Source organism: Bombus vancouverensis, chromosome 6, assembly GCF_051014615.1.
Source record: "Bombus vancouverensis nearcticus chromosome 6, iyBomVanc1_principal, whole genome shotgun sequence".
In the NCBI taxonomy this organism is placed as follows: domain Eukaryota; kingdom Metazoa; phylum Arthropoda; class Insecta; order Hymenoptera; family Apidae; genus Bombus; species Bombus vancouverensis.
In genome coordinates, this window is record NC_134916.1 from 7,317,919 (window position 1) to 7,345,303 (window position 27,385).

The following is a 27,385-nucleotide window of genomic DNA, read 5'->3' on the forward strand; positions in this document are numbered from 1 at the left end:
AAGTTACTCATTGTTGAAACAACATGAAAACGTTTCACGCAATATATTTCAAGCATCCAAAGGATCGTATAGTGTTTCATGCTAAAAAAATCTATTAAATCCATTGACAGTGAAACGGTATTTCTCATACGGTTTTTACAAGAATTATTCTTATTTAGGACGTAGGAAAACGTATATACAGCAACCACGCACACTGTGCGTATCTCTGGCGCGCGTTTCAGTACTTCGGCGGACTGGACTGCCGAAGCGAAAGGATTAATCCCGCGAGACTCGGCGCCGATACGAGATCACTCGTCTACGTTACACGATCTTCCCTCTTCTTCTTAATCTGAACGCTTTCTCGGAGAAGGCGATACAGATATCGTTCGATGATAAACAATCGTCTTTCTCCAAGTATCGACTTTCACGTGCGTTTATCGTGCGTAATTGGCCACTGGATTAGTTTCAGCAGTGTCACGCGTTTACTCTACCAGACCTTTGCAAACATATGCCTTTACGTAATCTTTTACGATTGGATTGGGTTGGATTGGATTCGATTCGATCCGTTTCCCACCAGTTTTCGGCCACGTATTACGTAGCCGCGGCTATGCACGAACCTCCGGTCGAACGTTCAACTTTTCCTCCAACCACCTTGCAACCACCTACATCCGCTAGTTCCGTGCTCACTTTCCCTCTTTCTCTCTTTCTCTCGTTCGCTGGTTCGCATTCCAACAGGTGCGAAACGCGTCACCGCGCGCTCTGCCAGAGAGGGAGGACGAGCTTTTATCACGTACAGACAGACGCATAGGTTGCACGTGATGCCAGAGGGATCGACCGTTCCTACAAGGCTGAACAAATCCTTTCCTTTGTATTCGACGGCATGGAAAATTCCTGGTTAGTTGCTAATCCGACGAATCGTTGCTTCTGGACGAACAATTTTCCATGAAACTTGCGGTTCCGGCATAGTTGTTGCAAGCACACGCGTCACTCTTACTTTTGTCACGCTTTTGGCCATATTTTCAGAAGCAAATGCCTTCGTAGACTGCGACGATCTTCTCCATGTGCAAGGATAGAACAAGGATTTCAAAGGACTTCCTTTCAAAATACAGTTCTTCTTTCGAAAACTTTCTTCCAGATGTCCCATCCTTTTCGCGATGGAATAATCGTTGCACGGTGTGCACTAACGTCGAGGTCGTTTTACCAACAGTTCTTTGCAACTTGACTCGAAAGTTGTTGCGAGGCGTTGTTAGACTTTTTTTTTAAATAAAAGGCGGCTTTGTCGTTCGTCAATTTGGCCGAATATGGGAACATTCTAAACTCCAACGTAGAAACAGCTGCGTACAATCGGAAGCCGGGTTACCGTTGACCCAGAGTAGTGTGTATTGGAAAATGAACTTTTACCTGAGAGTGGCGTAATGTAATTTAAGGAAGAGAGAAATATCAATAGATATATGGACAACTAGAATATAGACAAAACATTGACATTAGTGTAGCATAGTATCATGGTTACCACGTTCATCGAATTATTCGTTAAGATGATTAATACTTTAAAAGCTTCTTACCGTTTTAAACGAACGCTGTTCTTCTTTTCTTCTTCATGTTTATCGTCCCTTTGCGTAGTTTGAAATTGCATTTTTGCAAGTGATAGCACCGTCTAGGGCTGTAACGTTCGGGATACAGCATTTGTTACACAGAATTGGTGGAAATTATAAGGAATTCATCTTGTTCGCGAGTGTTAAGAGAATTTTATATTTTATTTAATAATTTTTGTTATGAATTAGCAGTATGTGCTTGTTGTGACCAACTTCACCAAAAATCTATATTACTTTGAAACAATGGTTGTCCTTTGTTTCTACTCTAGTGCCAAGCAAATTGTGAGAAAGACAAAGAGCGTATATCCCATATCTCATGCAAATGACATAGACTGTATCTTTAAAATGATTAGAAAGAAAATGAATGGTGTAGATGAATGGTGATATAAAGATATTAGTTAGGAGACTATTGAAATGCTTCTAATTTCTATACATATATATATTTATTCATTTATAGGGAAATAAACATAGTACATTTCCTATATATATATTATATCATTTTCAGCGATTTTTGAAACGTTTCAATGAAATCACAGTATCGATTTCGTTGTGTATGTGCAGCTTTATTACAACAAGATTTATATTTTACACTGACGAGTTTCCACTGTTCACATCTGACGTCGTCTCGTAGGAGTTCCGATTATGACATCGATGCGGACGTAAATTAATATAATCTTGTACCGTTGACGTCGACGATACGGTGAAACACACGAACCGTCCTTTAACTGCTAACTCATCCCTCAACTTTGCTCGCACACTGTAAACCCGCTTCTGCACATATACCACGGGTATAACTCAAATTGAACACGAGTTTACACAACCATCCCCTGTAACGTTCAACAAATTTCAGATGCATTAAGCTAATTTCATAATTCGAAGCGTTAACCTGCCAACCTTAGTGCATCAAGCGAGTGCTTGCAATCAGTTGACGCGACGTAGGATTTGTAACACGGTGCCCTTCGCTATCTATCGTTATCTTGACGTTTTAATCTTCTTTACACCTTACAAGATGTAATCCAAGATCCTTCCACTGGCTCGCGAATAGTATCACCGCGTTTCCATGTGTGTAGATATCGCGTTTGTACGGCTTTGAGGCAAGACGCGCGCGTGGCACATCTTCATGGTAGGACCGCTGCGCTGATGTCTGGACTCGTTGGTAATTTATATCGGGGACTGTACGCAGGCGAACGGTTAGCCTTGAAGTTTACTATAGCCAGGACGGACACGACGCGGAGAGCTGGTTGATGCTTTCCACAATCTCGTCCTCGTCGCTCGCGTAGTAGTACAACACTGGCTGCCGGCATTTCATCGCGTATCCATACGTTCCGTTTAATCTTCGAGAGACTCTGGTGGTATTATGAAATTTTTCAGATTTCTTTCAAACTTACCATGAGAAATTTTTGTCGCCGCGTACGGAGAAAGTCGAAAATGCGGGTATGCCCGTACGTTTCGTAGTGCAATTTTAGGACGAAATCCTTGCGAACGAGTATTTACGTTCGCCCTACCAGTCGGTAGAATCGCTGGAACAACGGCGCGATATTCGTTTGAGTTAGATGATTTCGTTTCATTAGATTGCAGTTAGAGAGGTTAGAGGAGAAGCGTGTTGGAATTCCAATCGAGTTTCCACGATACTTTCGAATAGAGGAATTATTCGTTAAGCGAAACTCGTGATCAGAATTTTATTTTTCGCTTGTTATTTTCTGTCGGACAAAAATAGAAATGTTTTATAATAGCAGAAATAGATTTATTTTCAAATTCAATTCCAGTTATTACGAATGTTTTATTTAATCGCGCTCGCTACTTCGTTTACAAAATCGAATCTGCTTGAGCCGAGTGAATCGTCCGAGTAAAATTATGAGAGAAGTTTGTATTTGTATTCTTTTTTTTTTTATCACGGATATTCTATTTGTATGTTGGAAGGTACAATCAATTTCATCTTTCTCAGTAAAAGTTAAGCAAACGCTCATTTTTCTCTCTGCGTATATTTATGTCGCCGGGCAAACACATAGGTTAACGAGTATCTATACCCTTGTTTTACGATATATGTTAGCAAGTACCCAGTACAATCACTTTGTATGTCTCGAGCTCAAGTATGGATGTTCAGATCGGACACGTTGTTCAGCTACGACGTAAGATACGTATTGATCCATGGCGTGGATATGCAATGTGTGCATATATACACACGCCGACACTGCTGTATTTTTCTTGATGCTTGCTCAAGTAGCGTTTAACTTTAAAAGAGGAAAATCCATTGTTAGGTAAAAATGGAATTTGCGAACGCGATGAAATAGCTTGCGGAAATAGCTGACGTTTTAGTCACTGAGCTGTCGTGAGTGATTTCATTTTTCAATTAACGTCGTTTTAAATCGTATCCACGTATCGAGTCCACTTACGAAGTTACTTTGCGATATTAAAATGTTTAATCGGGAGAAATATTTTTCATTTGCAATTTAAATCGATAGCAAAAAAAGCTAATACATACCTTTATCCACTGTCTTAGTTCTCGGTATGTAATGTGTTATTTTGTTATTTTCTCGTAAATTCACGTTCGGTTTCAGTTCAATTCTGTAGGTATTTGTCGTCTGTGTACATTCCGTACAATTGTCGTTATTATATTTTTATTAATTACTCGCATAGATAACATCGTTTTTGAACGAAAAGGTATTCCACTTTATGCGAAAGCACATTAACGACAAATAATATCGCGCTGAGTCAAAGGAATGATTAAACGCAGGATGTTTATGTTGGAAATAATTCACGTAAAATGCTTGCGGTGTCTCTGTATTAAAGCACTAAGCGTGTTTATTTGAGCGTATAAATTGCAGCCGCTGTTGTCCAAGGTGTTTTCTTATCACGTTGTGTGACACTAATTGTAAGAACGTTATGAAATTCCAGCTGAATTGTCGTTTGTATCGTTGCCTAAATCGTTAATGACCATTTCGGCACGTGCTTTCTCTAAATCGTTAATGAATAATTACCAAATATTTGTGCTGTTATAATGTTCATCTTGCTCGAATGCAGTATACGTACGAAATATCTAAACAACAGGAATTTTTCTCCAGGCCACGATTAAACGTCAATTCAATCTTTTTATCAAAAGAGACTTCTCATATTTTTCGAGCTTTTAGTAATTTCAGCAATCCATCATATCGACGCAGTTACAGACGTTTTTCCATCTCCTAGCTTCGTCATACTAATTCCAAGATAATTGATTTCCGCTTGACCGTTGCTCGGTATTCTTCGTATCACCTTCTGAATTATTATTATTATTATTACTATTAACATCGTCGTAGGTTGCGAGAAAAAATGTCAACTGTAAGTAGTAGCATAGTAGTATGTATGCATACTATACTATACGTTGTATGCTCGACTTGGTGAAGTGGACCCATATGGAAGTTCGTGTAATAAACGTACATCAACGATATAATATTCAGTCTAAATTGATTCCAAAGGAAATTCAATTCGACTAACAGGTTTTTCCCCGAACCAAGCTACTTCTATAAAAAGAACATCTCATACCTTGGGTAATTCGTAAAGTAATTGATTGTGCATATTTAAATTACGAGAGGAACGAAAGTAGCTACTATGTCGATAAAAAGTATCTTATTGGGCGATATTTTCCATCGAACGACCTGCTGCAATAATCAATCCTTTTAATTATTTCGTTGGATCGTTTCAAGAACGACAACGAATCGTCCGACTTGTTTTCAAAGAGCACAGCAACTACTCGCATTATCGTTGCAACAACGAAGCTCTTTACTGTTTATCGTGAACGCAACGTGTCGTTTATTGAGTTTCCCTGGACGACCTTATTCCGGCATCATTACGCAAGATGCCAAAACGTTATCTTGAACGGTGTGTCTCTCGTTATTCATTCATGGTTGCGAGCAAATGCCTGTGTTAACACGTGCCACCTTCTCCAGGCTAGGTATACATATATCTAGGAAGCAAAGCGTAGCAACAGCGCTCTCGAGAAAATACACAGGGTATCTCGTAATTGTTCGTGGTGCCGTGCAGCTCGTCCTCGCATAACAAAGTTTTACGTCGAAAAAATTTATCGAATTATTCCGCTGCTTGTAGCAGCAGTTACAAGATCTGTATAAAGTTGAATGGTTAGACGCAAGCTACATCGACCTGAAATCTGGGAACGATTTAACACTTGAGGTATTCTTTGAAATTGTTTTTTCTTTTCGCCAATGTGCGTGTGTCATTATCCATTCAGGTGGCATCGCAGGGTCTTTCGTTTCCGATCGAGTCGACCTCGAAGACAGAGGTAGGAAGAAAAAAATATGAATGGTGCTCAAGGCTGATTCGACGAAACTCGCAGAGAAGGTATCGAGAGCCCTATATGCAGAGAGTACTATAAAAGAAAAGTTAAACAGTTAGGATCAAAAATTGCTAAGAATCGAACCAAACATTTTTCTAACAAGTGTTACCCATTGAAAAAGCATCGGACACGAAGGTCGGAGTTAAAGTTATAGTTAGAGTAGCGTAAAAACGTTTACAGTCTAAGGGTGAACTTTTGACATTTTAAATTTTCCCGGGAACGGAAGTCGTTTCTTGGAATCTCTCGTATTCCGGATGTTCGATTACCGTTGAATAAATTTGGTGATCCGAAACTCGAGGTTGCAAGTTATTATCAAGTTGTCCAACGTATTACGCGTAGTTTGCTATGCCGATATGCTTACTGCGACCATTATTTCTACGGCACGAGTGCCTGGAACCCCGATATAAGTCGCCGAGGTACGATGTACTCGCGAAATAAACTTTTCACTCCGAGAAACCTCGTAATTGCAAAAAGACGGAATACCTATATGACTTCCTCTATCACAAACTTAAGTTGCCCCAAATAAAACATTAACTATTTATCATATGAGATTCTTGTTACACTGAATGCATATTACGTGTTGAGAATTATGGATCGTAATTGCCGAAATAAATATGTAGGAATTCATTATAAATAAAAAATATTTTTTATTTATTTAGCACGTGTTTTACAAGATGTTCATAGATAACAATTACATGTGTTTCACTCACTTACTCTTCTAGTGTCACTTCTCCTCTTCTTGCCAAGTTACTACATTTTCTCTTCTTTCGTTGAAAGGGATCCTGTCACGCACGTACTCACAAACTCACACCTACCACACTCACACACTGTAATATGCGTGTCACTGTGCGGCGGCCAACTCAGGTTGTAACGCACAATATTACACACACATGTTTCAATGGAACATCACGAGTTTGTCAGCATGTCAACCCTTGCGCAGGGCAGGGGCCACGCTAAACAATTCTCTGTATCGTTCCACTTTTAGTATGTGTACTACCAAGGTAAGGTACGATTTGTTTCCCATATATAAAGCAACATACTACTTATGCTACAACTAGTGAGAAAGCAAATATCTTATAGGCCACCTAACGGCGCGCCGATGTACTACAAACGCAAGAGCACTTATTGTTTATTACATTCTCTACGCAAGCACATTGGAACGAAGTTTTTGATAATTAAATTATAATTTTTCTTAAAGATATCATGCATATACTTGAACTTTAATAATTTACTTTAATAATTAATAATACAACTGAATGTGATATATTTTAAAGCACGGCGCGACACATACACCCACGTCACAATTTTCACACTCATAGCGCGATAGTGTTTTTCAAATTGCTCTTTGTTTTCTATTTTGTAGCGACATTTTCAGCTTGAAGATTCTAAAAAATTATAAGGACACGGATAGACATGTTAAAAGGAGCATCTAATAATAGTATATTTATTTTAACACTTTGAATGCCACGCCGAAATCACATGTTTCGCTCAGGACGCCACAGTGTTTTAACACAGTATTTTCTAAGGTGTGTTTATAATAATATTCGTAGATTACCCCTCAAAGTTATGGATGCGAACACAGTGCACCGTTAGATGCAAGATTTCTTCTCATTTTTTTTTTTATTAATGTTCTAATAAAAACGTTTAATTGTTCAATGGGGCACTTTTTGTTTCAATGTATCTCCTATTTATCGGTTATATTCAAAATGCCCTAACTGTCAATTTTCATTCAATTTTTGCAATTGTAAGAAGTTCAATCGCTCCGGTCACCAATGACCACCGTGGCGTCACAGGAGAAACCGCGGCGGGTCACATATGACCAACCTGGCAGTCAAAGTGTTAACGATCGCATAGATCTAGCAAGAAAGGTAGGTATTTGAATTTTCCGTGATTCGTGGATTACAACGAGGTAATAATTGGTTCTCGTTGATAACCGACATTTTCGATACGTACAGTTCGTAACTGATTGTCGGTAGCGAAGCCTGTTTACGGGGAGAGATTGTACATCCATCGGTATACGGAAGTTTACCGCGAACTCGAGAAAGTTTCTGCGAACGCAGAAGACTACTACGTTGAGGTTATTACCTAGACACCTACTCTAACGCGTTTACGCTGCAGGCAGGTTTACGGAGGCGGATATGGTGCACCGGCTTCTATCGTGCAACCCTAAGCTCGTTACAGAAATTTCCGACGTTGGCGACGTTTGACGGAATTTGAGGTCGTGCAGTTAGTTTGATTCGTTTTCTTGTTTAACTTTACCCTTGTGTCAGCTAGGAGTAACGCGGCGCGCCAGGTCCACGCGTTGCTAGTTTTATCCTCGCACGCACCGTCACCGCGTCTGTTTCGTGTTTACCTTCGCCGTTTAAAATTAAACTGCAAACGACCGAATCGCCAGAACCTTCTGTTGTCTTTTTCAGAAACGACCGGCAAATTTATGAAACTCATGTGTGTTTTGCGATTGCGGTTAGTTCATTTTTATGAAAATCCACCGAATCATTTTTCGGATTAAAAGAGGTGTTTATCGATGCACTTGATCTTCTACAAGTTCGTATTTGAATAATTTTTGTTACCTACCCGCATTATTTGATAAAAAATTTTAGTTAAATTCTCTGTCAAAACTTGGCTAATTTTGTAGATATGTTGGCGAATTTGTTCCGTGTTGAATTAAAATTTTTATGTTTCGTTTCTCGTTTTCAAGTTTCGCTCAATTTTTTTTTTATACATTTATATGTATATATACATGCACACTCATAGAAACTTTGTCTGCCTGTCTATATTTCTCTCCCTCTCTCTCTCATCGTTTTGTTCTTCTCGTTTATACATAAAAGATTTTAATTTCTGCATATTTTTTTACAACACATTTTGATATTGTTTCAACAAGTGCCGTAATAAAGTTATATTGTTATAGCGCAGCTTGTTTGATTTTGAGGTTTTCATGAAAATGTTTTCCCGAAATATTGAAATACTACTACAAACGTAGCGTATGTATTCTTCACGGGTTCCTGTACAGGTGTCGTTCAATCTAGAAAAGTGTTGGCAATCCTGTTTGTAATAACGATAAATCGATTGACATTGGCTGCCATACTCTTTTTGTCTATCGTATCCTGTTGATTAGAATGCCACGAACATCTCGATCGTGTAAATTATTATAAATTGCGGTATATAAGCGTAGCGAATGGGAAAGTCTGTAACGATAATTCAATTAAATGATCGCGATCAAACAAGAAAATGATCAAATAAATACGTAATTGGGTTCGATATGTTACTTTCTTATATTACTTTCGCCTCGCATGGAACAAAATATACAAAACGTAGAGGCGTTTCTTATTCCTTTTTAATGTCTTGCGTATCTCTCTATGTGATCAAATACGATGGCATTGAATATTCTATAATTATTTTTCTCTTCGATATCTCCTATACCAATCTTTTTCGACGTTTGACATTTCCAAATCTCGTCTTTAGCGATTCGTGTAGTTTTTACATATTTCTTCAATTTACAAAATATCGAATATCACGTTTATTCGAAAGTTCTTCTCTCCATATGGCAATTTCAAACGAGCGAATTGCATATATATGTATGTATATCGTTTGAAATTAGAAAGGGACAGCTGTGTAGACGGCACAGACGGAGATGTAAAAATACAGGAACATAAGGAATATCTGTGAAATTATGGAGGTTCGCCTTGAGAGTTGGAGTCCGATTACGACGACTGTCTACGATCTCCGATAGAAGGATTAGACGACAGTCGCAGGAGTTAAGCAACCGAGCTCGAGGAACGGAGGACAGAAAACTGCAAGCACGAACTCGCGGTTAAGAGGAGAAGAGCAGAAGGACGATGGTATACCGTTAGACGTACTTACGGCTGCAGCTTGGTTGTTTCCGGTCTTTTACCGCGGTTGACGGTACGGAGAAAGATAGTCTTCGCGCTTCGCCAGGAATGTCGGCTGTTCGTGTTAAATCATTCGAAGATCGAATAATCGACCTTCCTTTTCCTAGCTTGCCTAAGAAGAATGTTTTCTCGGTTGTTAACGAAGAAACACGTCGAGCTAACTGTTAAATTTGCAACATTACATATGTACATGTAGGTACCTGTCAGATACATCTGGGTGATTGATAGTGGCGAAGTTTGCGGTAAATACGATTCAAGAGACGAACATTTTCACTGTCGGCAGAATCCTATTTGTTTGTTGAAATGAAGTTTATCGAATTACTGGAGTCGAATGAATTTTTTAGTTAGTTCCATTTCTCTAGTATTAGTTTAATAATCTGAAGAGTAGCGCAGAGAATGATAAACCGACCGATCGATAGTCCTTTACTTTGCAGCAGTTTTCTCGAAATCCCGCCGGATGAAACGTTTGTGACTGCGCTTCTGTCGTTTTCAAAGCTACGTACATCGATTATTTCGTTATCGTCTTGTTCGTTTGTATCGCTTGTTTCTGTTTCGGTTACTCGATTATAATAATTTTGGACACGCCCTTTTGCCTCGTTTTTCAGAATTCGATTCGTGTTGCATGGGAAAAGAACGGGCGGGCGGATGGTTTAATCGTCGCGCGATCGATCCTGTTCACGACAAATCCATTTGAAATCGAGACGAGCATCCTAAAGCAAAGTTTTAAAACAGTTTCAGACTACGACGATCGAACGAACTGTTCCGCCAGTGGGTTAAAAATTACGGAACTCATCGAGAAGGCCGAAACAGCCGCAGCTCGGGAAAGCTGCACTCGTTACCATCGATTTATCGTTGAACGTAAACTTGCCAGTGTGAAATATATACGTGGATGGTTCGCAATCAAAACGGACCAAGTCCACCGAGGTGTCAAATTAAAATAAAATAAGACCGCGACGAACACGACGGGCCATCAATCTCTGACCGAGAAAAATATCCAACCGTTTTATGATCGATGACACACACATATAACACCGTCCACTTCCTTAAATTCCGCTTCGGCAAATATCGTTACAATTTACCGGGGGAAGACTCTGGCGAACCAGCCTGCGAACCAGAAAGTTCGATAAATTTCCAACGTACCCTTAAACCTCGCGACGTAGAAGAAACACGGTTTATTATTCGATGCGAGTGGCTTGGCGAGAATCGTGGCAACAGCATCGTCGTCGTTCTCTTTACGAGCTCGCGTTTAATTCGTTTCGATCTAGCACGAGCGTGGAATATTCAGAGGTTAAGAGAGGAAGAAGAGAGGGCGGAAAAAATAAGCACATTGCTAGCGGTCAGAAGCTGTGGTTAAATAATTTCAGCCCGTGGTCCACACTGGCTGGCCGTTTAGAAAAGGAAAGGGAAAGATATGAAAGGATAGAGGATTTCTTTGAAAAAATCATGAATGGATGTAGGCTCCGCGTTTGCGAAGTGTGTACTTTGAACGAGTATCTCGAAGAAGAAACGACGGCCGCGAGCCCTCGATTCTCACAGCGATTCCACAGCGCCGCGCCGACGTGCCGTGCCGTGGCGCGCCGGCTCTCTTACATTTTCTTTTCCCCTGTTTCTCGATCTGTCTTTACGTCAGCCTCTTTACCACCCGTTTTCTTCTCTGCCCCTTCTTCATTCTTGTTGCTTCCCTTTCGCTTTTGTTTCTTCCTGTCCCTTGCGCAGCTTTCCTCTTTCCTCTTCCTTCTTTCTCGCTTTCCCCAGTCATTGAGGTAGAAGATAGACCAACATGAACGTACGCCAGCTGCCAGTTGTATCCCTCTCTGTTCGCGTGTCGTGTTGCTCCAACGACTGGTTTTCCCTGGACATTTCTCTCTATCTCTTTCCTCTCTTTGGCTACCCTTTGGCCGCTGCTTCCTCTTTTTTCAATCTTTTCTCTTTTTCCCCTCGGTTTAACGGCTGCACACGGGTCAGATCATGCTGCAACCCGGCTGCAAGGAGCGTCGAGTGCTTTGGACTGAAAAGCGGCTGATTTCTGCACGCTCCTGCGTCTTCTCTTTCTACCTTTCGCTTTGTACAGCGCGCCCTTCTCTCTTATTCGATTGCAAACGTGCGTTTGAACGAAACGCTGGTAGAGCTGGCCGCACGAGTCTCGTCGAAACTAGGTTGACAAGAATTTCATTCTCGGCGATTCCGCAAGTTGTTGCGGCCAAGCCAGCATCTGTACCGTATATAGCGTATATACCGGGTACAAGGACGCGGGGATGGAACATTATCCGGATAATACGTTTATAATCAACGAACGTATTGCATAGGGAAACTATTCCAACTCCAGAGTATCGATTTATACCATCTTCGACTTGCGTGTGGTGAATAAATATTTGTAGAGGCTATTACAGGCAATGCTTGTAGCGATAAACGCGCGTTTACGACTTTTTAAGGAGCGACACATCGAAACATTCGAGTATACGTACAGTACGTTAAAAATACAAGCGTTACCCACTTGCAGGAACCTGTTAGTCGCAAGAATAAATTCTAGCGGGCAACGTAAAGGCAGCAGAGTTTTCTCGCGTTCGATCAAACTATCGGAAAGGCTCTTATTTTGAAGCGTTACGCGGACCTAAGTTGTTATTGCTTCTAACTAGGTTCGTACACGGAATTTCTAGTTCTTAGCCGATACAGAGTCGTTTGGTTGTAGAAATTCGGCAAACCTTGTAATCATAACGTCGACCAATGGAGTTACAGTGTATGTATCTACATACGTGACGCCCCACGACCGATAAGGTGCCCTTTCGTTTCTTGGTTCTACCGCACAAACAGATCACGTATATCGTAATGCACCTCCGTAAACTAAGAAGCAGAAAACCACTCTTATCGTTAGCGGAACGTTATGAATATGGATACACGCAGAGTTAGCTTTGGCGAACTAAAATAATCGTATAAATTATACAAGGCAAGTTATACGACGATTTATTTGCGCAGCGATGTAAGAAGGATATGTATTGTATAAGAAAAATTTGAATATATGTAACGCACGTATCGCGAGGTGTATCGAGGGCTCGCGTTCCTTTTCATTTTAGAATTATCCCACTTAGTTTCCTACTCCATCGCTCCGTTTCGATATTTAGGTACGTAATAGGGATTATATTTTCCGCCAGCCGAGCTTTTATTAAAGCTCGACGTATCGCGTTAGATACTCGGCATCGGATAAACGGACAGATGGAATCGCAAGCAAACAAATACGCGCGCGCTTCTAAAATATCGTTGGAGATGATAAAACCAGAGGCAGAAAATTCTGTTCTACGCGTAAGGTTTTCTTCTATTCTTTGAACGCGATTCTCGTGCTCGTAGGGGTTGCCCTCGTTATCACATGGTTATACCATGTGTGCTCGTTACCAATTCCGTACACGTGCCTTTGTGCAAAGTTGGATCGGTTGATCGCAACCAGCCGGCAATAGTCAAAGCAATCCTGTACCGGCAGAGGAACCGTTAGCCAGGTTTCGTCCAACGAAGAACCAACTGATTAACGCAACGATTGATTGCGAATTCGCAGATAATTGACTAACTCGATAATCACAGCGCGTTTATCAGCGGCGATGTAGCACGTGTGCGCGCATCGATTCGCGTGCCGTGGATGCGGAAGCATAAATAGTAGGTGGAACAGTGGTTCGACCCGGTATCCCATCCGAGGAAGAAGAATATGGCTAGTTCGGCACGCTCGCGCTCCCCCGAACCTTCGATTTGCTTAAGCACCCCAGGGCGATCACGCGCCCTCCCTGCCACATCAGTTTAAATTCAGCTGACGGTCAGGAGAAGGAGGAGGGTGAGGACCAAGGGGTGGGAATCCACGATTACCCAGCGGCTATGTATCTATACGTTAACACACGGGGGCACCAACCACCGCGGGACGTGTGCAAGGTACTAGGGATTCGACCGTATGAATATTCAGGGCTTGCCTTCACGGCGATGAAAATTCGATTGCCCCGCAGCTACGGCGTCTGACGACGATGACGGCCGACGGGGAAGGGGATACGTACCATCACCACCACCGCTTTACACATATATAGCGACAGTGCGAGTACCGGTACTGGTTCTGTCGTTGCTCTGTCTCCTGCACCGTCTTCGAGCGTGCTTCCGCCTGTGGAAACTGTGCACCGGCGATCGATGACAATCGTCCACAGGCGTGTGAGGTACTTTGAACCAGCCGGTTCCCACCTACGCCGATGTATAGTATACACACGGTCATAGGCGGCGCTTTCCGATCGAGCATGGAAGACGCCAGTGTATGGCGTCGCGTCGCGTCGCCAGGATAAGCTACCCCGACGGAAATTGCAGCGCTGGGAAGTTATGATGCATTTGTTCCGAGAGATCGGCGGGATTGAATTTTCCTTATCGCGGAGTAGGTCATGGGTCGAGACTGGTTAGATGGGTTCATCGATATGCAAGGAATGCGGCTGACACGTTTGGACAGCGCATTTGCCAGTATGATAGATGCGCGTGTGTTTAACGGTACTTGATGCTCCGTTAGAAAACTTTGATCTCTTTTTATCACCGCAGCACCGATATATAGTTACGATTAGAAATGGAAATTCGAAAAAAAGGAAAGCGTGGAAGATAGCGCGCGCGCAGGAGAGAAACAGAGAAAGGCTTCTCATGGGTAGCGTATGTAAGGAAGTTTTTCGATGCGTAAATATTATACGTAGATGGTTGTATTTGTAGCTACACATATCTATGTATAGGTAACGAAAATTGGACGACGAGCGAACGCGTTAAGACACGGTGTCCGGCGCCTATGCGCGTAGCTGAGAGAGCAGGGTGCAGGGAGCACCTCCGTGGCACGGACACCTGGCGTATTACACACATTGGTCACGGTGTGTGCACCGCGTACGCTTGTACCTACGTACGAATCACATATCTATAGTTTACCACATCTACCTATATCCATTTATTGCATCGCGCGCCGGTTGCAATCTTCTCGTCATTCGTTTATCGGATTGCGAGCTCGTGCTGAGGAACGAGAAATATCGATTCGTCGTCGCTGTCGCGATAAAATGAATTTTGTAGCGTGACGCGAGGTAAACGAGAGAGCGAGAGCGCGCGCGAGAGGGAGAGAGAGAGAGAGAGAGCGGACGCGTGTGCGCGAGATGAAACGGACAAAAGCAAGGGGGTTAGGAATTCGGAGGAAGAGGCCAAGGGAAAAACGAAAGAAGGAAAACTGCGATTTCGATAGGTTTCTTTCGTAGCAAAGGAAAACGTACGGGCTGAATAGAACAGTGGCAGGGAGGTCCGTAGGAACGTAGAAATTGAACTTGTTCCGGAGACGTGTTCCTTCCTTGGTTTTATCGCGTTATCGTTCCATCGAAGGGGCGAACGAACGATCCCGTCGCGTTGCTTTCGAGGAATCGACGGGGCATCGACTCGTGGAATACGATTATGTCCTTGTGTACGTCCTAGTCTGGACGCGGTTCTCACATTAGGACACATTGTACGATGATGTTACGAGATGATCCACTTTGCATTGTTTTAGCAAATTGCAGCTCGCGACGGCTGCACCGAGGATCGATGCATTACAAAGTTACAAACGTGTTGTTAAATCCCAACTAATCGGTCGTCCATCTAAAGTACGCCTACTTAATGCGCTCATTGTTAAAGATATCGTGAATTTTAAAACCACACGCTGCCGCCTTTCTGCCTTCCTCTTATCTAACGTCACATTCAATTCGAACAACGGTAAATGAATGTACGTAGATGGTAATAATTTTTCTCGATACCGCAACTGGTAGAGCGGCTTTCCAACAAAAATAAGCCTTTGAAATTCTTCTTGCGGTTTTCCTTCCGCGGATAGACGGTCGCGTATAACTCGCCGTTATCTTTTCTCGACAGGAAAAAAACTTGCGAATACCGATTTCCGAAAAGTTACCCCTTCTCAGGTATTTTTTCTCAGGTCTTTTTCTTCTTTTTTTTTCTTTGGGAGGGAGGCGGCGGAAGTTTGTCGCTGCGCGCTATAACTTTTCGATGATGCTTATCCTCCGGACTCGAGAAATATCATGCCGCGGAAGACCTCGCGTCGACGAAGAATACCTGCACGTGGGTGAATTGGTTAACTAACGGAAATTACGTGAAGCGCACTAACGCGGTCGTGTTCGCTACGGTACATTCGAGAAACTGGACGCTGAAGCACGGCGAGGCAACGTTCCTCGATCTACCTCCTTTTCACGTCGTTTTTCTTCTATCGTTTTTCTCTTGCGTTGACGCTTGGTGCACGTGCGTCCGTCTCGATTCGCGCGGTTTTCGTCTCCTACCGTTAACGCCCACCGTGTATTAATGGTGAGAATTATCCGCGAGAACGCAGACGTAATCGTACGGCAGAATGTTCACTTTTGTATACAGCATCGAAATTCTTCCCCAAGGAAATTACCGGTAGTCGACGAGAGTGGACCTCTTGCCATATACGGTTAACTATACGCGACTGCGAGCTGATTACACGCTCGATTCTCGTTGCTTGTTATTACGGCTTATTATTACGGCTCGCCACCGTTTTCAATGCTACGTTTTTACGCGACAACATCTGGTAAGCTTTAATCGTTCGGTACCTATTTTCCTATCGGACAAAGAAGGTTCGAAGTGGACACTGCAGCGGCGATGATTACCTAAGGGAAGTTGAAATTGCCGCGAATAGCTATCGAGGATTCTGGCGCAGCGGAAGATTGGAATTCTTATTATCATGGTATTTTTACAACATCTTACACTAAAGTTACACCGCGCGAATATTTGCCGAACGAATCGATCAAATATTTGCATTTCGAAATCAGGTTCAACGTATTTTCCAATGTAAATTTGGACACTTTGAGGCAGTGCGAGCTTCTCGTGTGGATCAAATATGATTTCCATAATTAAACATGTGACTCTGGTTGTCTCGGAGAAACACGGCAAGCAAAGAAATCGGTTGAATCAACTCGACGAAGATCTATGGTCGTGTCGCGGTACGAATTTACGCCATTTATTTCATCCACGCATTATATTACGTGGTGTTTTCGTGGATGATACGTAAGATTGTCGATGCGCGCGAAAGAAGAACTTCGTCGTATATCGCTGATACAAGTGAAATAAAAAGAATCTGCTGCCGGTTCAGTCGCAATGCGATCTTTTAAGGCTCGAACTGCGACGCGACAACTCGCGTCTCGGAATAGAAAAACGAGAAGCGGTTGTAAAACAGCCCGTGAACACGCCACAAGTATTTGAATAGCGTAACGATTGTGACTGGCGATGAGATGGTCGAAAATGTCGTTTGCAGGTGCTAAAGTTATAGTCGAGCAGCCACGGTAACGGTTATCTTTGGACGACCTGCGAGACCAATTCTCGTAAAAAGCTGTTATAGCAGGGGGTATAAAATTATAGAGCGAACTAAGTAGCTGTGTTAACTTCTACACACGTTTCGCACTTTGTCTTGAAAATTAGAAAAATCGGCCAGTTCGTTATTATACTCGTTGAGCTTTAATAAAGACGTGAATTACCTTATTGCTGGCTGTTATCCTTGCGAGCATCACCGGTTAACGCCGTAAAGTAGTTCGATGCTGTTCTCTGCTACACGTTGGACATTTTTTAATCCGAAGACTAATTACTGTTTTTTTCTTACGCCTCTCTTAATATTCTCTTTCATCAAAGCCTATATCCGATCTAGCTTTTTAACGTCTCGCGCGTATAATATATTTACTCTGTTCAGGTAATTTGGTAACGTTGCTTAAACGTGCTTAGGTAACGTTGGAACGTTTCGTTTAAAAATATAGCGACAAGTCGTTCGAGGTATCCGCCTGAAACGTAGAACGATGTAAGTTATTCGAACGATAAAGTTTTGAAAATATTGTCTTGGAAAGGGATCCGAACGGACTACTAATGGCGGTTTGGGCTACCGATTCTCGGTATCTACTATGCTGTCAGAGACAGACTATTTCACTCGTAAGAATGATACACGTTGGAACGTCGGTGGATGCCGGGCGATTAATTATTTATAAGCGATTGAGATTCAGACGGGCTGTTCCCTAAGGGCTGATATCGAACATAACAACCGGCACAGGTATTTGAACGAGCGTAGACAACACAGTGATTCAAGGAGGCATTAAATTTCCACGTTTCCTGCGATCCGACGAAGTGAAGTTGCGACGTTAGACGACGCGAGACCACGTATTCTCTCTATGCAACGACAGTTGCGAAGAAATTTGCAAGGGGAATCGCGGTTTTGGTTACACTCTTTTACATAGTTTGGCAGTCTCGATCACAGGCATTCGTAACGAGAGTAATTTGCACAAGGACGACGGTAAGAGGGTTGGGATCTGAATATTCGCTGTGATTTGGACCATTTCACCTGGTCGTTTCCACGAGAGGTCACCTGGGGCAGGAAGACCACGTTCTCTGCAGTTTCCGTGTGCTTCTGAATATTCATTCGCGAGAGTTGGCTGGCCCGTTTAAATAGCCCGCCACGTTCTCCAGCTCTGTCTCTTTCCGCTATCACGCGCGGCTCCATCTCTCGATTTCGATCTCTCTCCCTCCCATCCCTTCTTTTCCGCCGTTTTATTTCCCCGCTTTCACGTTCGCCATCGTAGTTTCTGCCCGGCCACTTAGTCTTCCACTTCTCTCGCCCCGATAATCCGCTGGTATCGTGCATCGGCGACTTTGTAACACGACGATTTCGCGGCGGGTCGTTACGCTGATAAGTAGCTACACGGAGAAATGGCGCATAACCGTTTTATCTGTGTGTACCCTTTCACCTGTACGATATCGTATATCTTCGATCATACACAACGCCATCAAGATACTATACGTACTTACACAGCTGTATTTGTATACCGCGAGGAAATGGGCTGCGACTCGATAATTCGAGTATCGGCGATACGCTTCGCGTATCCGAATTACAGATATCCCTGGAATCTGCATACGCGGTATATCTAATCGTCGGGGGTCACTGACTCGCTTTGTAGCTTCGTCACGTTGTCACTCGGATTATTTACCGTTTGGGTGTTTGCCCAGCCGTAAACACTCGCCCACGAATCTTAGCCTTTTCCATGCCGACATGCAGTACACTCGGATGGTTAAGACCCTTCGATATCCGACAGACGCCGGGTACAATTCTTGCCCGATTCTTATCGCTCTGTCGTGAGATGGAGAAAGATAGCAGTTACGACGAACCTTTGAATAATTAAGACGTCAGTTCTATTAGTATATTTCAAAAGAACAAGTTATTCGCGCGATTCTAATTTCCTTGAACATTTTTTCGATATCGATTCTTTCGTCCGCCATAAATAAACTTTCGAGACTCGTAGATAGGAATATATGTTAAAGTTTAATAACAAACGTCACTGCGATAATCAAGGTAAAAGCAATGATTAGATTTAACGATTAGCAAATTTAGATTTCTTCAAGTTAGGATTATCGACATGGAAAGATCTCAGCTGTTATTGGCAACCCTTCTGACCTGGTTTTCGCGCTTTCGATCAAACGTCGTGAAATTTGCGGAAAAAATTTGACAAACGACCGTTAAATATTCTCGGCTATCAATTTCGTTGGAGTAAGTTCAAATCGAAATATCGATTTCCGTGGATGTTGGATCTTTACCTTTGATCGATATCGGCCAACTGATGAAACATTCGATAGAACGTAAAAGAAAAACGAAGAACAGAAAAATAGAATTTGGTGTGTACATACCATGTTGGCACTAGACTTTGGCACACAGTTAGTTTGATCGGTGCGTTACACGTTTGTCGGGCCTGGTTCTATCCATCAGCCGAGTATATTCTGTTTAATTTGTTATGCAGTCAGATGGCATCGGGTTACTTGGATCGCTACTTAACTTGTCTCGCTCAACTTCTTACTCAACTTTGGTTTCGTGATGTACTCTGCGAGACACGCGAGAACATTTATTCCCGAAAAATTATTTACACTCGACTAGCTTGCCAAGAAGCGTCACACACAGTCGACTAAGGTTCCGGAAACTCCACCTACTTTAGCCAAGATCGACGTTACTTATTAATCACAGCCTGGTTTGAGCTTCAAAGAACGTTGGTAGACTCATTCATCGGCCTCGTCGCGCGGATATCTTGTGTACTTCTTTTTGGCGCCTTTCATCTACTAGACTTATCACTCCTTCCTTAGCTCCCTCGGTAGCTTTTCTACTTTTACAGCGGCTTCCGCACGCTACCCCATCCCCTGACCCTTTCTCTCTCTCTCTCTCTCTCTCTCCTGCTCTTTCTTGGCTTCATCGAAACTTGTCGTTGCGAGCGCAATCTTTTTCTCGAAACTTGTCGCAATCGAAGGTAACAAATTCCATTCCTAAACGGCCGTATACGGTGAAGGTATTGCGCATAGCGAGCCAGAGAGTCGACGATTACACTATCGATACGACGGTCGGCTAACGCGAGCCGTTGACAAATTCGTAACAACCCGCTGTGAAAGCCTATTTATCGGGATTACGTTTGTAGAAACTACTGTGCACTCGTGATTACGTTTTCTCTGCTTTCGATCGATCGTCGCGGTGTGTTACGCCAACTTCGTCTACTTGTCTTTCCCTAAATTTGTCGTAGCGAACGTTTTAATCCTTTTAATTCGTTTTGTATACCTTGAGAGATCAGAGAAGGATAAAGTACATGTAGAACGGGCCATTATAATTTCTTGATAACCTTCAACGCGTACATCAATTTCTCCTAAATTTTTTCTCACAATTCCAGGCTTTTGCGCGTAAATTGCATCGCTGTCGATGGAACAAAAAATGCGAACACCTAAGTACCGTTTATTAATTATTACACGATCGGAAGAGCGAAGCTACAGTGTATCGTTTGAAAGATTTCTTTGGAAGAATCAACTGGACGAACGTTAATTTCTTCGGTGGCTCGTTTCGAAAATTAATTTTTTTGCTGCTTGTAAAGGAGATGTAAATCAGCGATCGATATTTGTTTCTTTTACGCGACGCCAACGAGAAGCTGTTGCAATTGCTTGCTAACACTTTGACTGCCACGCCGAAATCACATGTTTCGCTCAGGACGCCACGGGAGTATTTTTATTATTCAAAATGGCAAAATAATAATAAATTGATGATGTAAGACAACATTCTTCCCCAATGGACCGTTTATCTTATTGGTGGTCACGGCTGACCACCGTGACGTCTTGGTAACAGTTGATAGCGACGTATTATAACGAGGCTTCGTTTATTTCAACAAACCATTCGCATTCGTTATTTTGTTGTACGCAAAACGTGCAGAATATATTGTTGAAACGTGTAGAAGATATTAGGCTGAAATGGTAGAGGTCCGCGAAGAAAATGATGTTTGTGATAAACCAATGGTAGTGGTAGATTACAACAGAGGAAAATGTGCTGTAGATTTATCAGATCAAATGGTAGCATATTCTACACCACGTAGAAGAACCCTCAAGTGGTATGTAAAATTAGCTTAGAGTTATTGTTAAATACATCAATTTCAAACGCGATGATACTCTATAAACAAGCAAGAAAAACAAAAATCAAGGTATCTGATTTTAGAATGGCACTCGCAATGCACCTTACACAGTGCCATTCACCAGAGCCGTTAAATATACTTATTCGACAAAGATTGCGACACGAAATGCAGAAGAAAGAAGGGCAAGCGTACCTGGCACGAAAATTTTGCAGAGAGTACTATAAAAAAAATGTTAAACAGTTAGGATCAAAAATTGCTAAGAATCGGACCAAAAAAGTGACCACCTATTGTCCAGATTGTATCGATGAGCCACATTTATGTTTAAAGTGTTTTAACACGGTGCACCGTTAGATACAAAATTTGTTCTCATTTTTTTTATCGATATTCTAATAAAAATGTTTAATTGTTCAATGGGGCACTTTTTATTTCAAAGTATCTTCTATTTATCGGTTATATTCAAAATGTCCTAACTCTCAGTTTTCATTCAATTTTTACAATTGTAAGAAGTTCATCATACATGACGAACGTAGCAGTCAAAGTGTTAAGAAAGAAGGAGAGTCCTGGTGAAGCTTCGAGGTTTCGCCAGTTACATGGAAAGCCTCGATTATAACGTGTATTGTTTTCGATCAGAGGCTGCTTACCATTGGTACTTTGGCTGCGGGTTTGTCACGAGTAACAAAAAAATTGAAGCCACGACGTCTAACAAACCGCAGAATCGCAAGATCGCGACGTAACTCATTTTAACATACTGTATATCCTGGTAAGAGCCGATAAAAAGATGCAAAACGTTGGTGCTCGGCGAGAGAAAAGTTGGCAACGTTTATCGACAGGTAATGCTTATGGGTATTGATATGCAGTGAAAAATCGAGCGTAACGTATTATAGTATATGTCTGTGAATTCATGGACCAGCAACAGCGCAGCAGTGCAATAGTATTGTTCGCTGGACTAGGTAAAAGTGATAACACAGATGGATCGCGTCGCTGCATGGCGATCGCACCTTACCGATTTAGCGATCAGATAAATATCGCGATACTAAGACGGGATGTCGAACAGGACGCCACACGACGGTGTAAACACGTCGCTAGAAATAGAAAAGTTTCGAAAAGACCGTATTGTGACAGTGCAGAGTGAAGGAAGAGGAGAAAGGGCGCGGTTAAAAGGATACACGCGCTTTTTCGTAAGTACGTAGAAGTAGAATCGTTGTTTGAAAGTCTCGTCGCTACGAGAGAAACAAACAAACAAACAAACGATCACGAAAACTATGGAGAAATCGCGAGCAAGATGCGATTTTGCTTCGATCGTCGGTTCGTTGAACCGCGAGAAGAAAAAAAGAAAAGATAAGGACTCATCTCGAGAGATTATAGAAACAACCTAGAGAAAGTGAAAATCGAAGATTTAAAAGTAGTTTGGGATTGACCTAGTTGTTCTAAACATCGTTCCAAAGTATTATTTCGACGTCGTACTTAATTTAGGACATAATTTGTGAAAACTGTATCTGTGAAAAGACAATGGACGTTTCTCTGTATTTTAACAACAATAATATACAGCATAGTTGATGAAGGTGATTGTCGTTGCCCGTGAATTTTCCCTGGCTCGTTTCGTCTCTTTCGCTTGGTCGTTGTTTCCCGCCGAAGCGTTTCGTCAAACCTCTATTTCCTCTGTAATCTCGCTCTCGATTTTCTCGCGTTTTCCCATGGTCGTTTGCTCGTTGCGTTTCTTGGCCTGTTTTTGGCCGGAAAGCGTATAAATACTGTAAATTGATGGTAGATAAGGTTAATGTACCGAAAGAACCGATCATGTCGTTAAAATCACGTTTCGTTCGACCGCCATTTGGAAACACGTTGTGGGATTGCGCCTGCAGCAGCGTTTTCATTGTTATCGCGATTCTATGGCCCTTTATACAAGGATTCGCCTGTTATTGTTCTTTTTCCTCTTTACAGAATAGCTGCGTTTAAACGGCATGAATAAAAGGTGTCTTTTGTTTTCTTTTTTCGTTTTACGCTTTCCCTACGTTTAGCCGATTTATATGAAGAACAGAATTTGCCCTATATTCTCACGGTTCAACGACCTGATATTTTTTCACGGACTTGTATCGAAATTCGATGAACGCTATCACTCGGCTAACGTAACCAGTCAAAGTTAACCTTCTCCGGTGACTCTACGTGATTTCTTCCACCCATGTGATACACGCGGCCGTAAGTGAATTTGAAAGAAAATGATCGAACCGAGAGAAAAAGAGAAAGGAAACGCAAGGAGAAAGAGACGCACGAGTCACCGTGCCTTAATTTTCTTCCGATTCTAGCGACTCACGTTCCGCACCTTCGATTATGTACTTTGCTCCGACTGCGCTCGTTCACCGTGTACGCGTTTGCCTACCACGAGAAATCTGCCCTCTTTACTTTAAGGCTTTGGAATCCGTTGAACACTGGATTTTTCCAACGTGACACCGATCCGACACCGATGAGGAAAATTAAATCGGATTCTTTCCTATCTCGCTTAGGGTTTCCGATCGGATCGCGACGATCGTATCGATGCCGATGGCTCGTGATTCGTGACTCGGCCGACGTAAGAGAAGAGAAAGTCGGGGCAGCGTGGCGCTACCATAATCGCGCGGGGAAACGAAGCCGACGCTGGTTGGTGGTGTCCACGATGCTGGAGGGAAGTAAGTCTTGATCCACGGCTCGTCTCGTGTCTCTCGAATCTGGAAAGTAGGCCGAGCCACGCCTAACGGTGACTCGCTGTTTCAGATGCGTATAGCGCACCTTTGTCCGCCACATTTTGTTCGCGTTGCGCTGCACTTCTCCCTCCTGTTCGTCCGATCCTCCGCCACCGTTTTGCGAAATCTACGGTCGCGCGCACGAGAAGTGGCGCATCGTCGACGAGCGATTCTTGTCGAAAACGATCGTCCTTGTCGAAAACGATCGTCCTTGTTTCAGGGTTGACGCGGTTCGACACGCACCCGCCCGACAAGTTAAATTCGATATCAGATTTTACATTGTACGATTTTTGATTCGCCTGGACAAGTCTCGTTATACCGATAGCATTCGTCACGAGAGAGTTATAAAAGGGAGAATATAGAACCGTGACAAGTGTGATCGATGTGGAATCCTTGAGCGGAAATTTTGAATAGTAAGCGCAAATTCAGATACGACAAATGAGTGGTAGGGTTGATTTTGCACAGTCGAAGAATGGGAACGAGATTAAGCCGTACATTTTATGCGCGATATACGAAATGGCTGGTACAACGGTTGGCGGCGCGTTGTTAGATACGCGGCACGATTCAACGAAAACCTTGTAGGTATAAGTACCTACATACGTATGCATAGGTGTACATCCGATTTGCCACCTAATCGCGAATGTATTCGAAGTCGTAGCAGAGCAGCACTGGCTGCTGCGGAAGCTGGGGGACAAATAGAAGCTTGAGCTGGCGACCTCTCTGCATAATGCATACCATCGTCGTCTTCTTCATCGTCGTTGCCGAGCTCGTTCGAGTCGGCAGCGGTCTTCTACCGTTCCTTCGTTAGCCTTTTAGCTTGCCTGCTGCCTTCCTTCTCCTCTCCATTCTCCTTCCTTCCCCTTCCTTTCCCTTCCTTTCCATTCCTTTCCCTGCCTTTCTCTTCCTTCCTCGATTGCACCGTCTCGGTTGCTATCGTTGGCTCAGCTGTGTAAGAAATGGCGCGTATAACTTGTTCACGAAAAAGAACAATGATATGTACCGGTGTTTCTTTTTGTAACATCGTTTCATCCAGCGCAGCCAGCGTTTGTTAAGAACTGGCATTTTTAACGCGATCGTGCGCAAAACTTATTCTTACGACGGTGACAAACAAGATGTTCTCGGTCGTTCAAATATCGCGAAAGAATGAAAATTCTTTGCAACTTTTGCAACGCCGTACCTAACCATTCCCTACCTTGACGAATACCCGTTCCTTACCTTTTCTTTCACTAAATCGCAGAGAATTAACACTAGAACTACCGATAGTTAACACGAAGCTATTTCTACCAACACCAGTCTAAATGACTGGTCTTTAAAAAATAACAATAGAATATTTTTATATTTATTGATTTATTAGTCTCTTAAAGAAGCAATTCCATGTTATGTAGTATATTTTTGGTATTATTAATCCATCGAGGGTTGGCACATTTATAAAATTGTAGAACCAGTCATTTTGACTGCTGTGGTATTTCTAGCGATTGATCCGGAATTTTCCTGATAACTGATATCATCATATCGAATGATACGCAGTCAAAATTTGAAAAACGTGTGCGAAGTTGTACAAAACGAGGAAACTGATTAATTGGGGTTCGATAAACAGATTGCTGGATACTTTTACACTTTGGCAAGTACCAGTCATTTTCACTGGTATTGGTATAAGTAGTCTTATTATAGCATGGCTACGTCGTATCGTTGCGTATCGGTACTTTTGCTTAAAACATCATTACAAAAATTCACCGTTTATTGTGAATACCAAAATGTATTTAAAATTGTATCTTGGGTTTAATAAACATCTTTAAGTAAAGAAATAAAATTTTATAAGTAGCCTTGATACAAAATTATTTTCAGTTTGAATACATAAAAAACAAAATAAAATTCATTATATTACATACTCGTTACATCATTGCGGGAAAAGATATAACACGAAGTAGGAATTTGAAAATAAATTTGTAAGACCAGTCAATTCGACTGGCGTGATAGTTCTAGCGTTAGTATCATCGCGGTTTGATGTCTTTGCTATTGCTATTTTCGTTAACGTCGTTATTGGTTCGATTTTAAGGATTTCCATATCTCAAATTCAAATTTGTTTCGTCGGGCTTGTTCCTTTCTTAAAATGGTTTGTTTGTATTTTTTCAGGAATGACGATCGGAGCGGCGATGACGAGGATTGAAAGTTACCGTTGACTCATAGGATACCCTGCAGGGCCACTCGCTACCAAAATGAGCACATCCCTGCGAATTTTGGCACTGATCAGCTTAGTTGCGCAGAACGTGGCTTGGCCGCAAGATCCTGTTCCTAGGCTGCATGTCAAACATCGTGAGTAACTTTGCCTGCATAAGCGTGTAACAAAAATCGTGTTATTTTATATAAAAAGCGATTGTTCGTCTTATACCGGTGTTTAAGCGCTTTGAAAAAAAGTATGGAACAATGGCTATTTAGCCAGACGCATTTTTACCGTATAACGTCGTTTGACGTGTAATGTATCGCTAAATTCGGTTCGTCGTTCGCCTTTGCGTGCGAAAATTTAATGAAACGAAGCCACACACTCACCACGCTATTTTATACCTGTATCGAATTATTAAATTGATCCCGCCCGACATTTTAGGATATATGTATGGATATGAAATTAAAATTAAATCAAAGAGCTATAGCCAAATGGATCTTCCATGCATTTTACGCAAACGCGCGTCGCGCATTCATTGTACGTCATTAACTGCGATGCTGGAAATAATCGCGCGTCGCAATTTACTCTCTGTAGAAACGATCGTCTGCAATCATTCGCTTTCTTTTTCTGCTTTTCCCTTCTTCTTCTTCTTCTTCTTCTTCTTCTTCTTCTTCTTCCGTACCCTTTTCTTTGGCCGAGTTTCTTATCATTTGTCGATCGAGTAAATGCAGTTCAACTAAAAGATGTTCTTTCTGGCTGGATCCGAAAACGTCGTTTCACGCCGCGGAAACGCAGCGAAATTAATTCCGTGGATTAACGGCCGCGTTCCGTTATCCCAAGAGATTCCCGTTGAATTCGTTCCACTTAATTACTATAACGCGCGACAGATTATCCAGAACAATAAGGCACGTTTCACGGTGAATTCGATGGAAAAGCTTGCTTCGACTCGTCCTCCTCGTTCTCTTTTGTTCCTGGTTCGCGGCCGTCTTTCATCCGCCGAAATCTAATCTTTGTCGCGTAAGAACTACGGTAGAAACTAACAGCGGCATTACGATGACCGATGAATCGATGGCAATGAAATCGGCTCGTTCTCCTTTTCGTTGGATCGCCTTCCTTCCTTCAGAAGTTAATTTATCCCTCTTTTTTGTCCACGTTCCAGTCGTAGTCTCTCGACACGGTTGTTTGCACGCGCTAGCTTACCGAGAACAATAACGCACCGTACCGCGGCAATTCGCCGATAAGAAAAAGTTACTTCTCTCGCATCTCGCCCGATTCCGGCGCTTC

General features: G+C 42.4%; 1 protein-coding gene across 2 annotated transcripts in view; it reads left to right on the top strand.

Annotated features, from left to right (window-relative positions):
- Positions 1 to 27,385, top strand: part of LOC117157940 (semaphorin-1A) — a 382,000-nt gene that overhangs the window by 8,166 nt on the left and 346,449 nt on the right. For both annotated transcript variants that reach the window (XM_033336297.2, XM_033336296.2), the window contains exon 2: positions 26,074 to 26,253. In XM_033336297.2, the coding sequence (XP_033192188.1) occupies positions 26,157 to 26,253 (97 nt within the window). In that variant the 5' untranslated portion in view covers positions 26,074 to 26,156. The remainder of the gene's footprint in view (positions 1 to 26,073; positions 26,254 to 27,385) is intronic.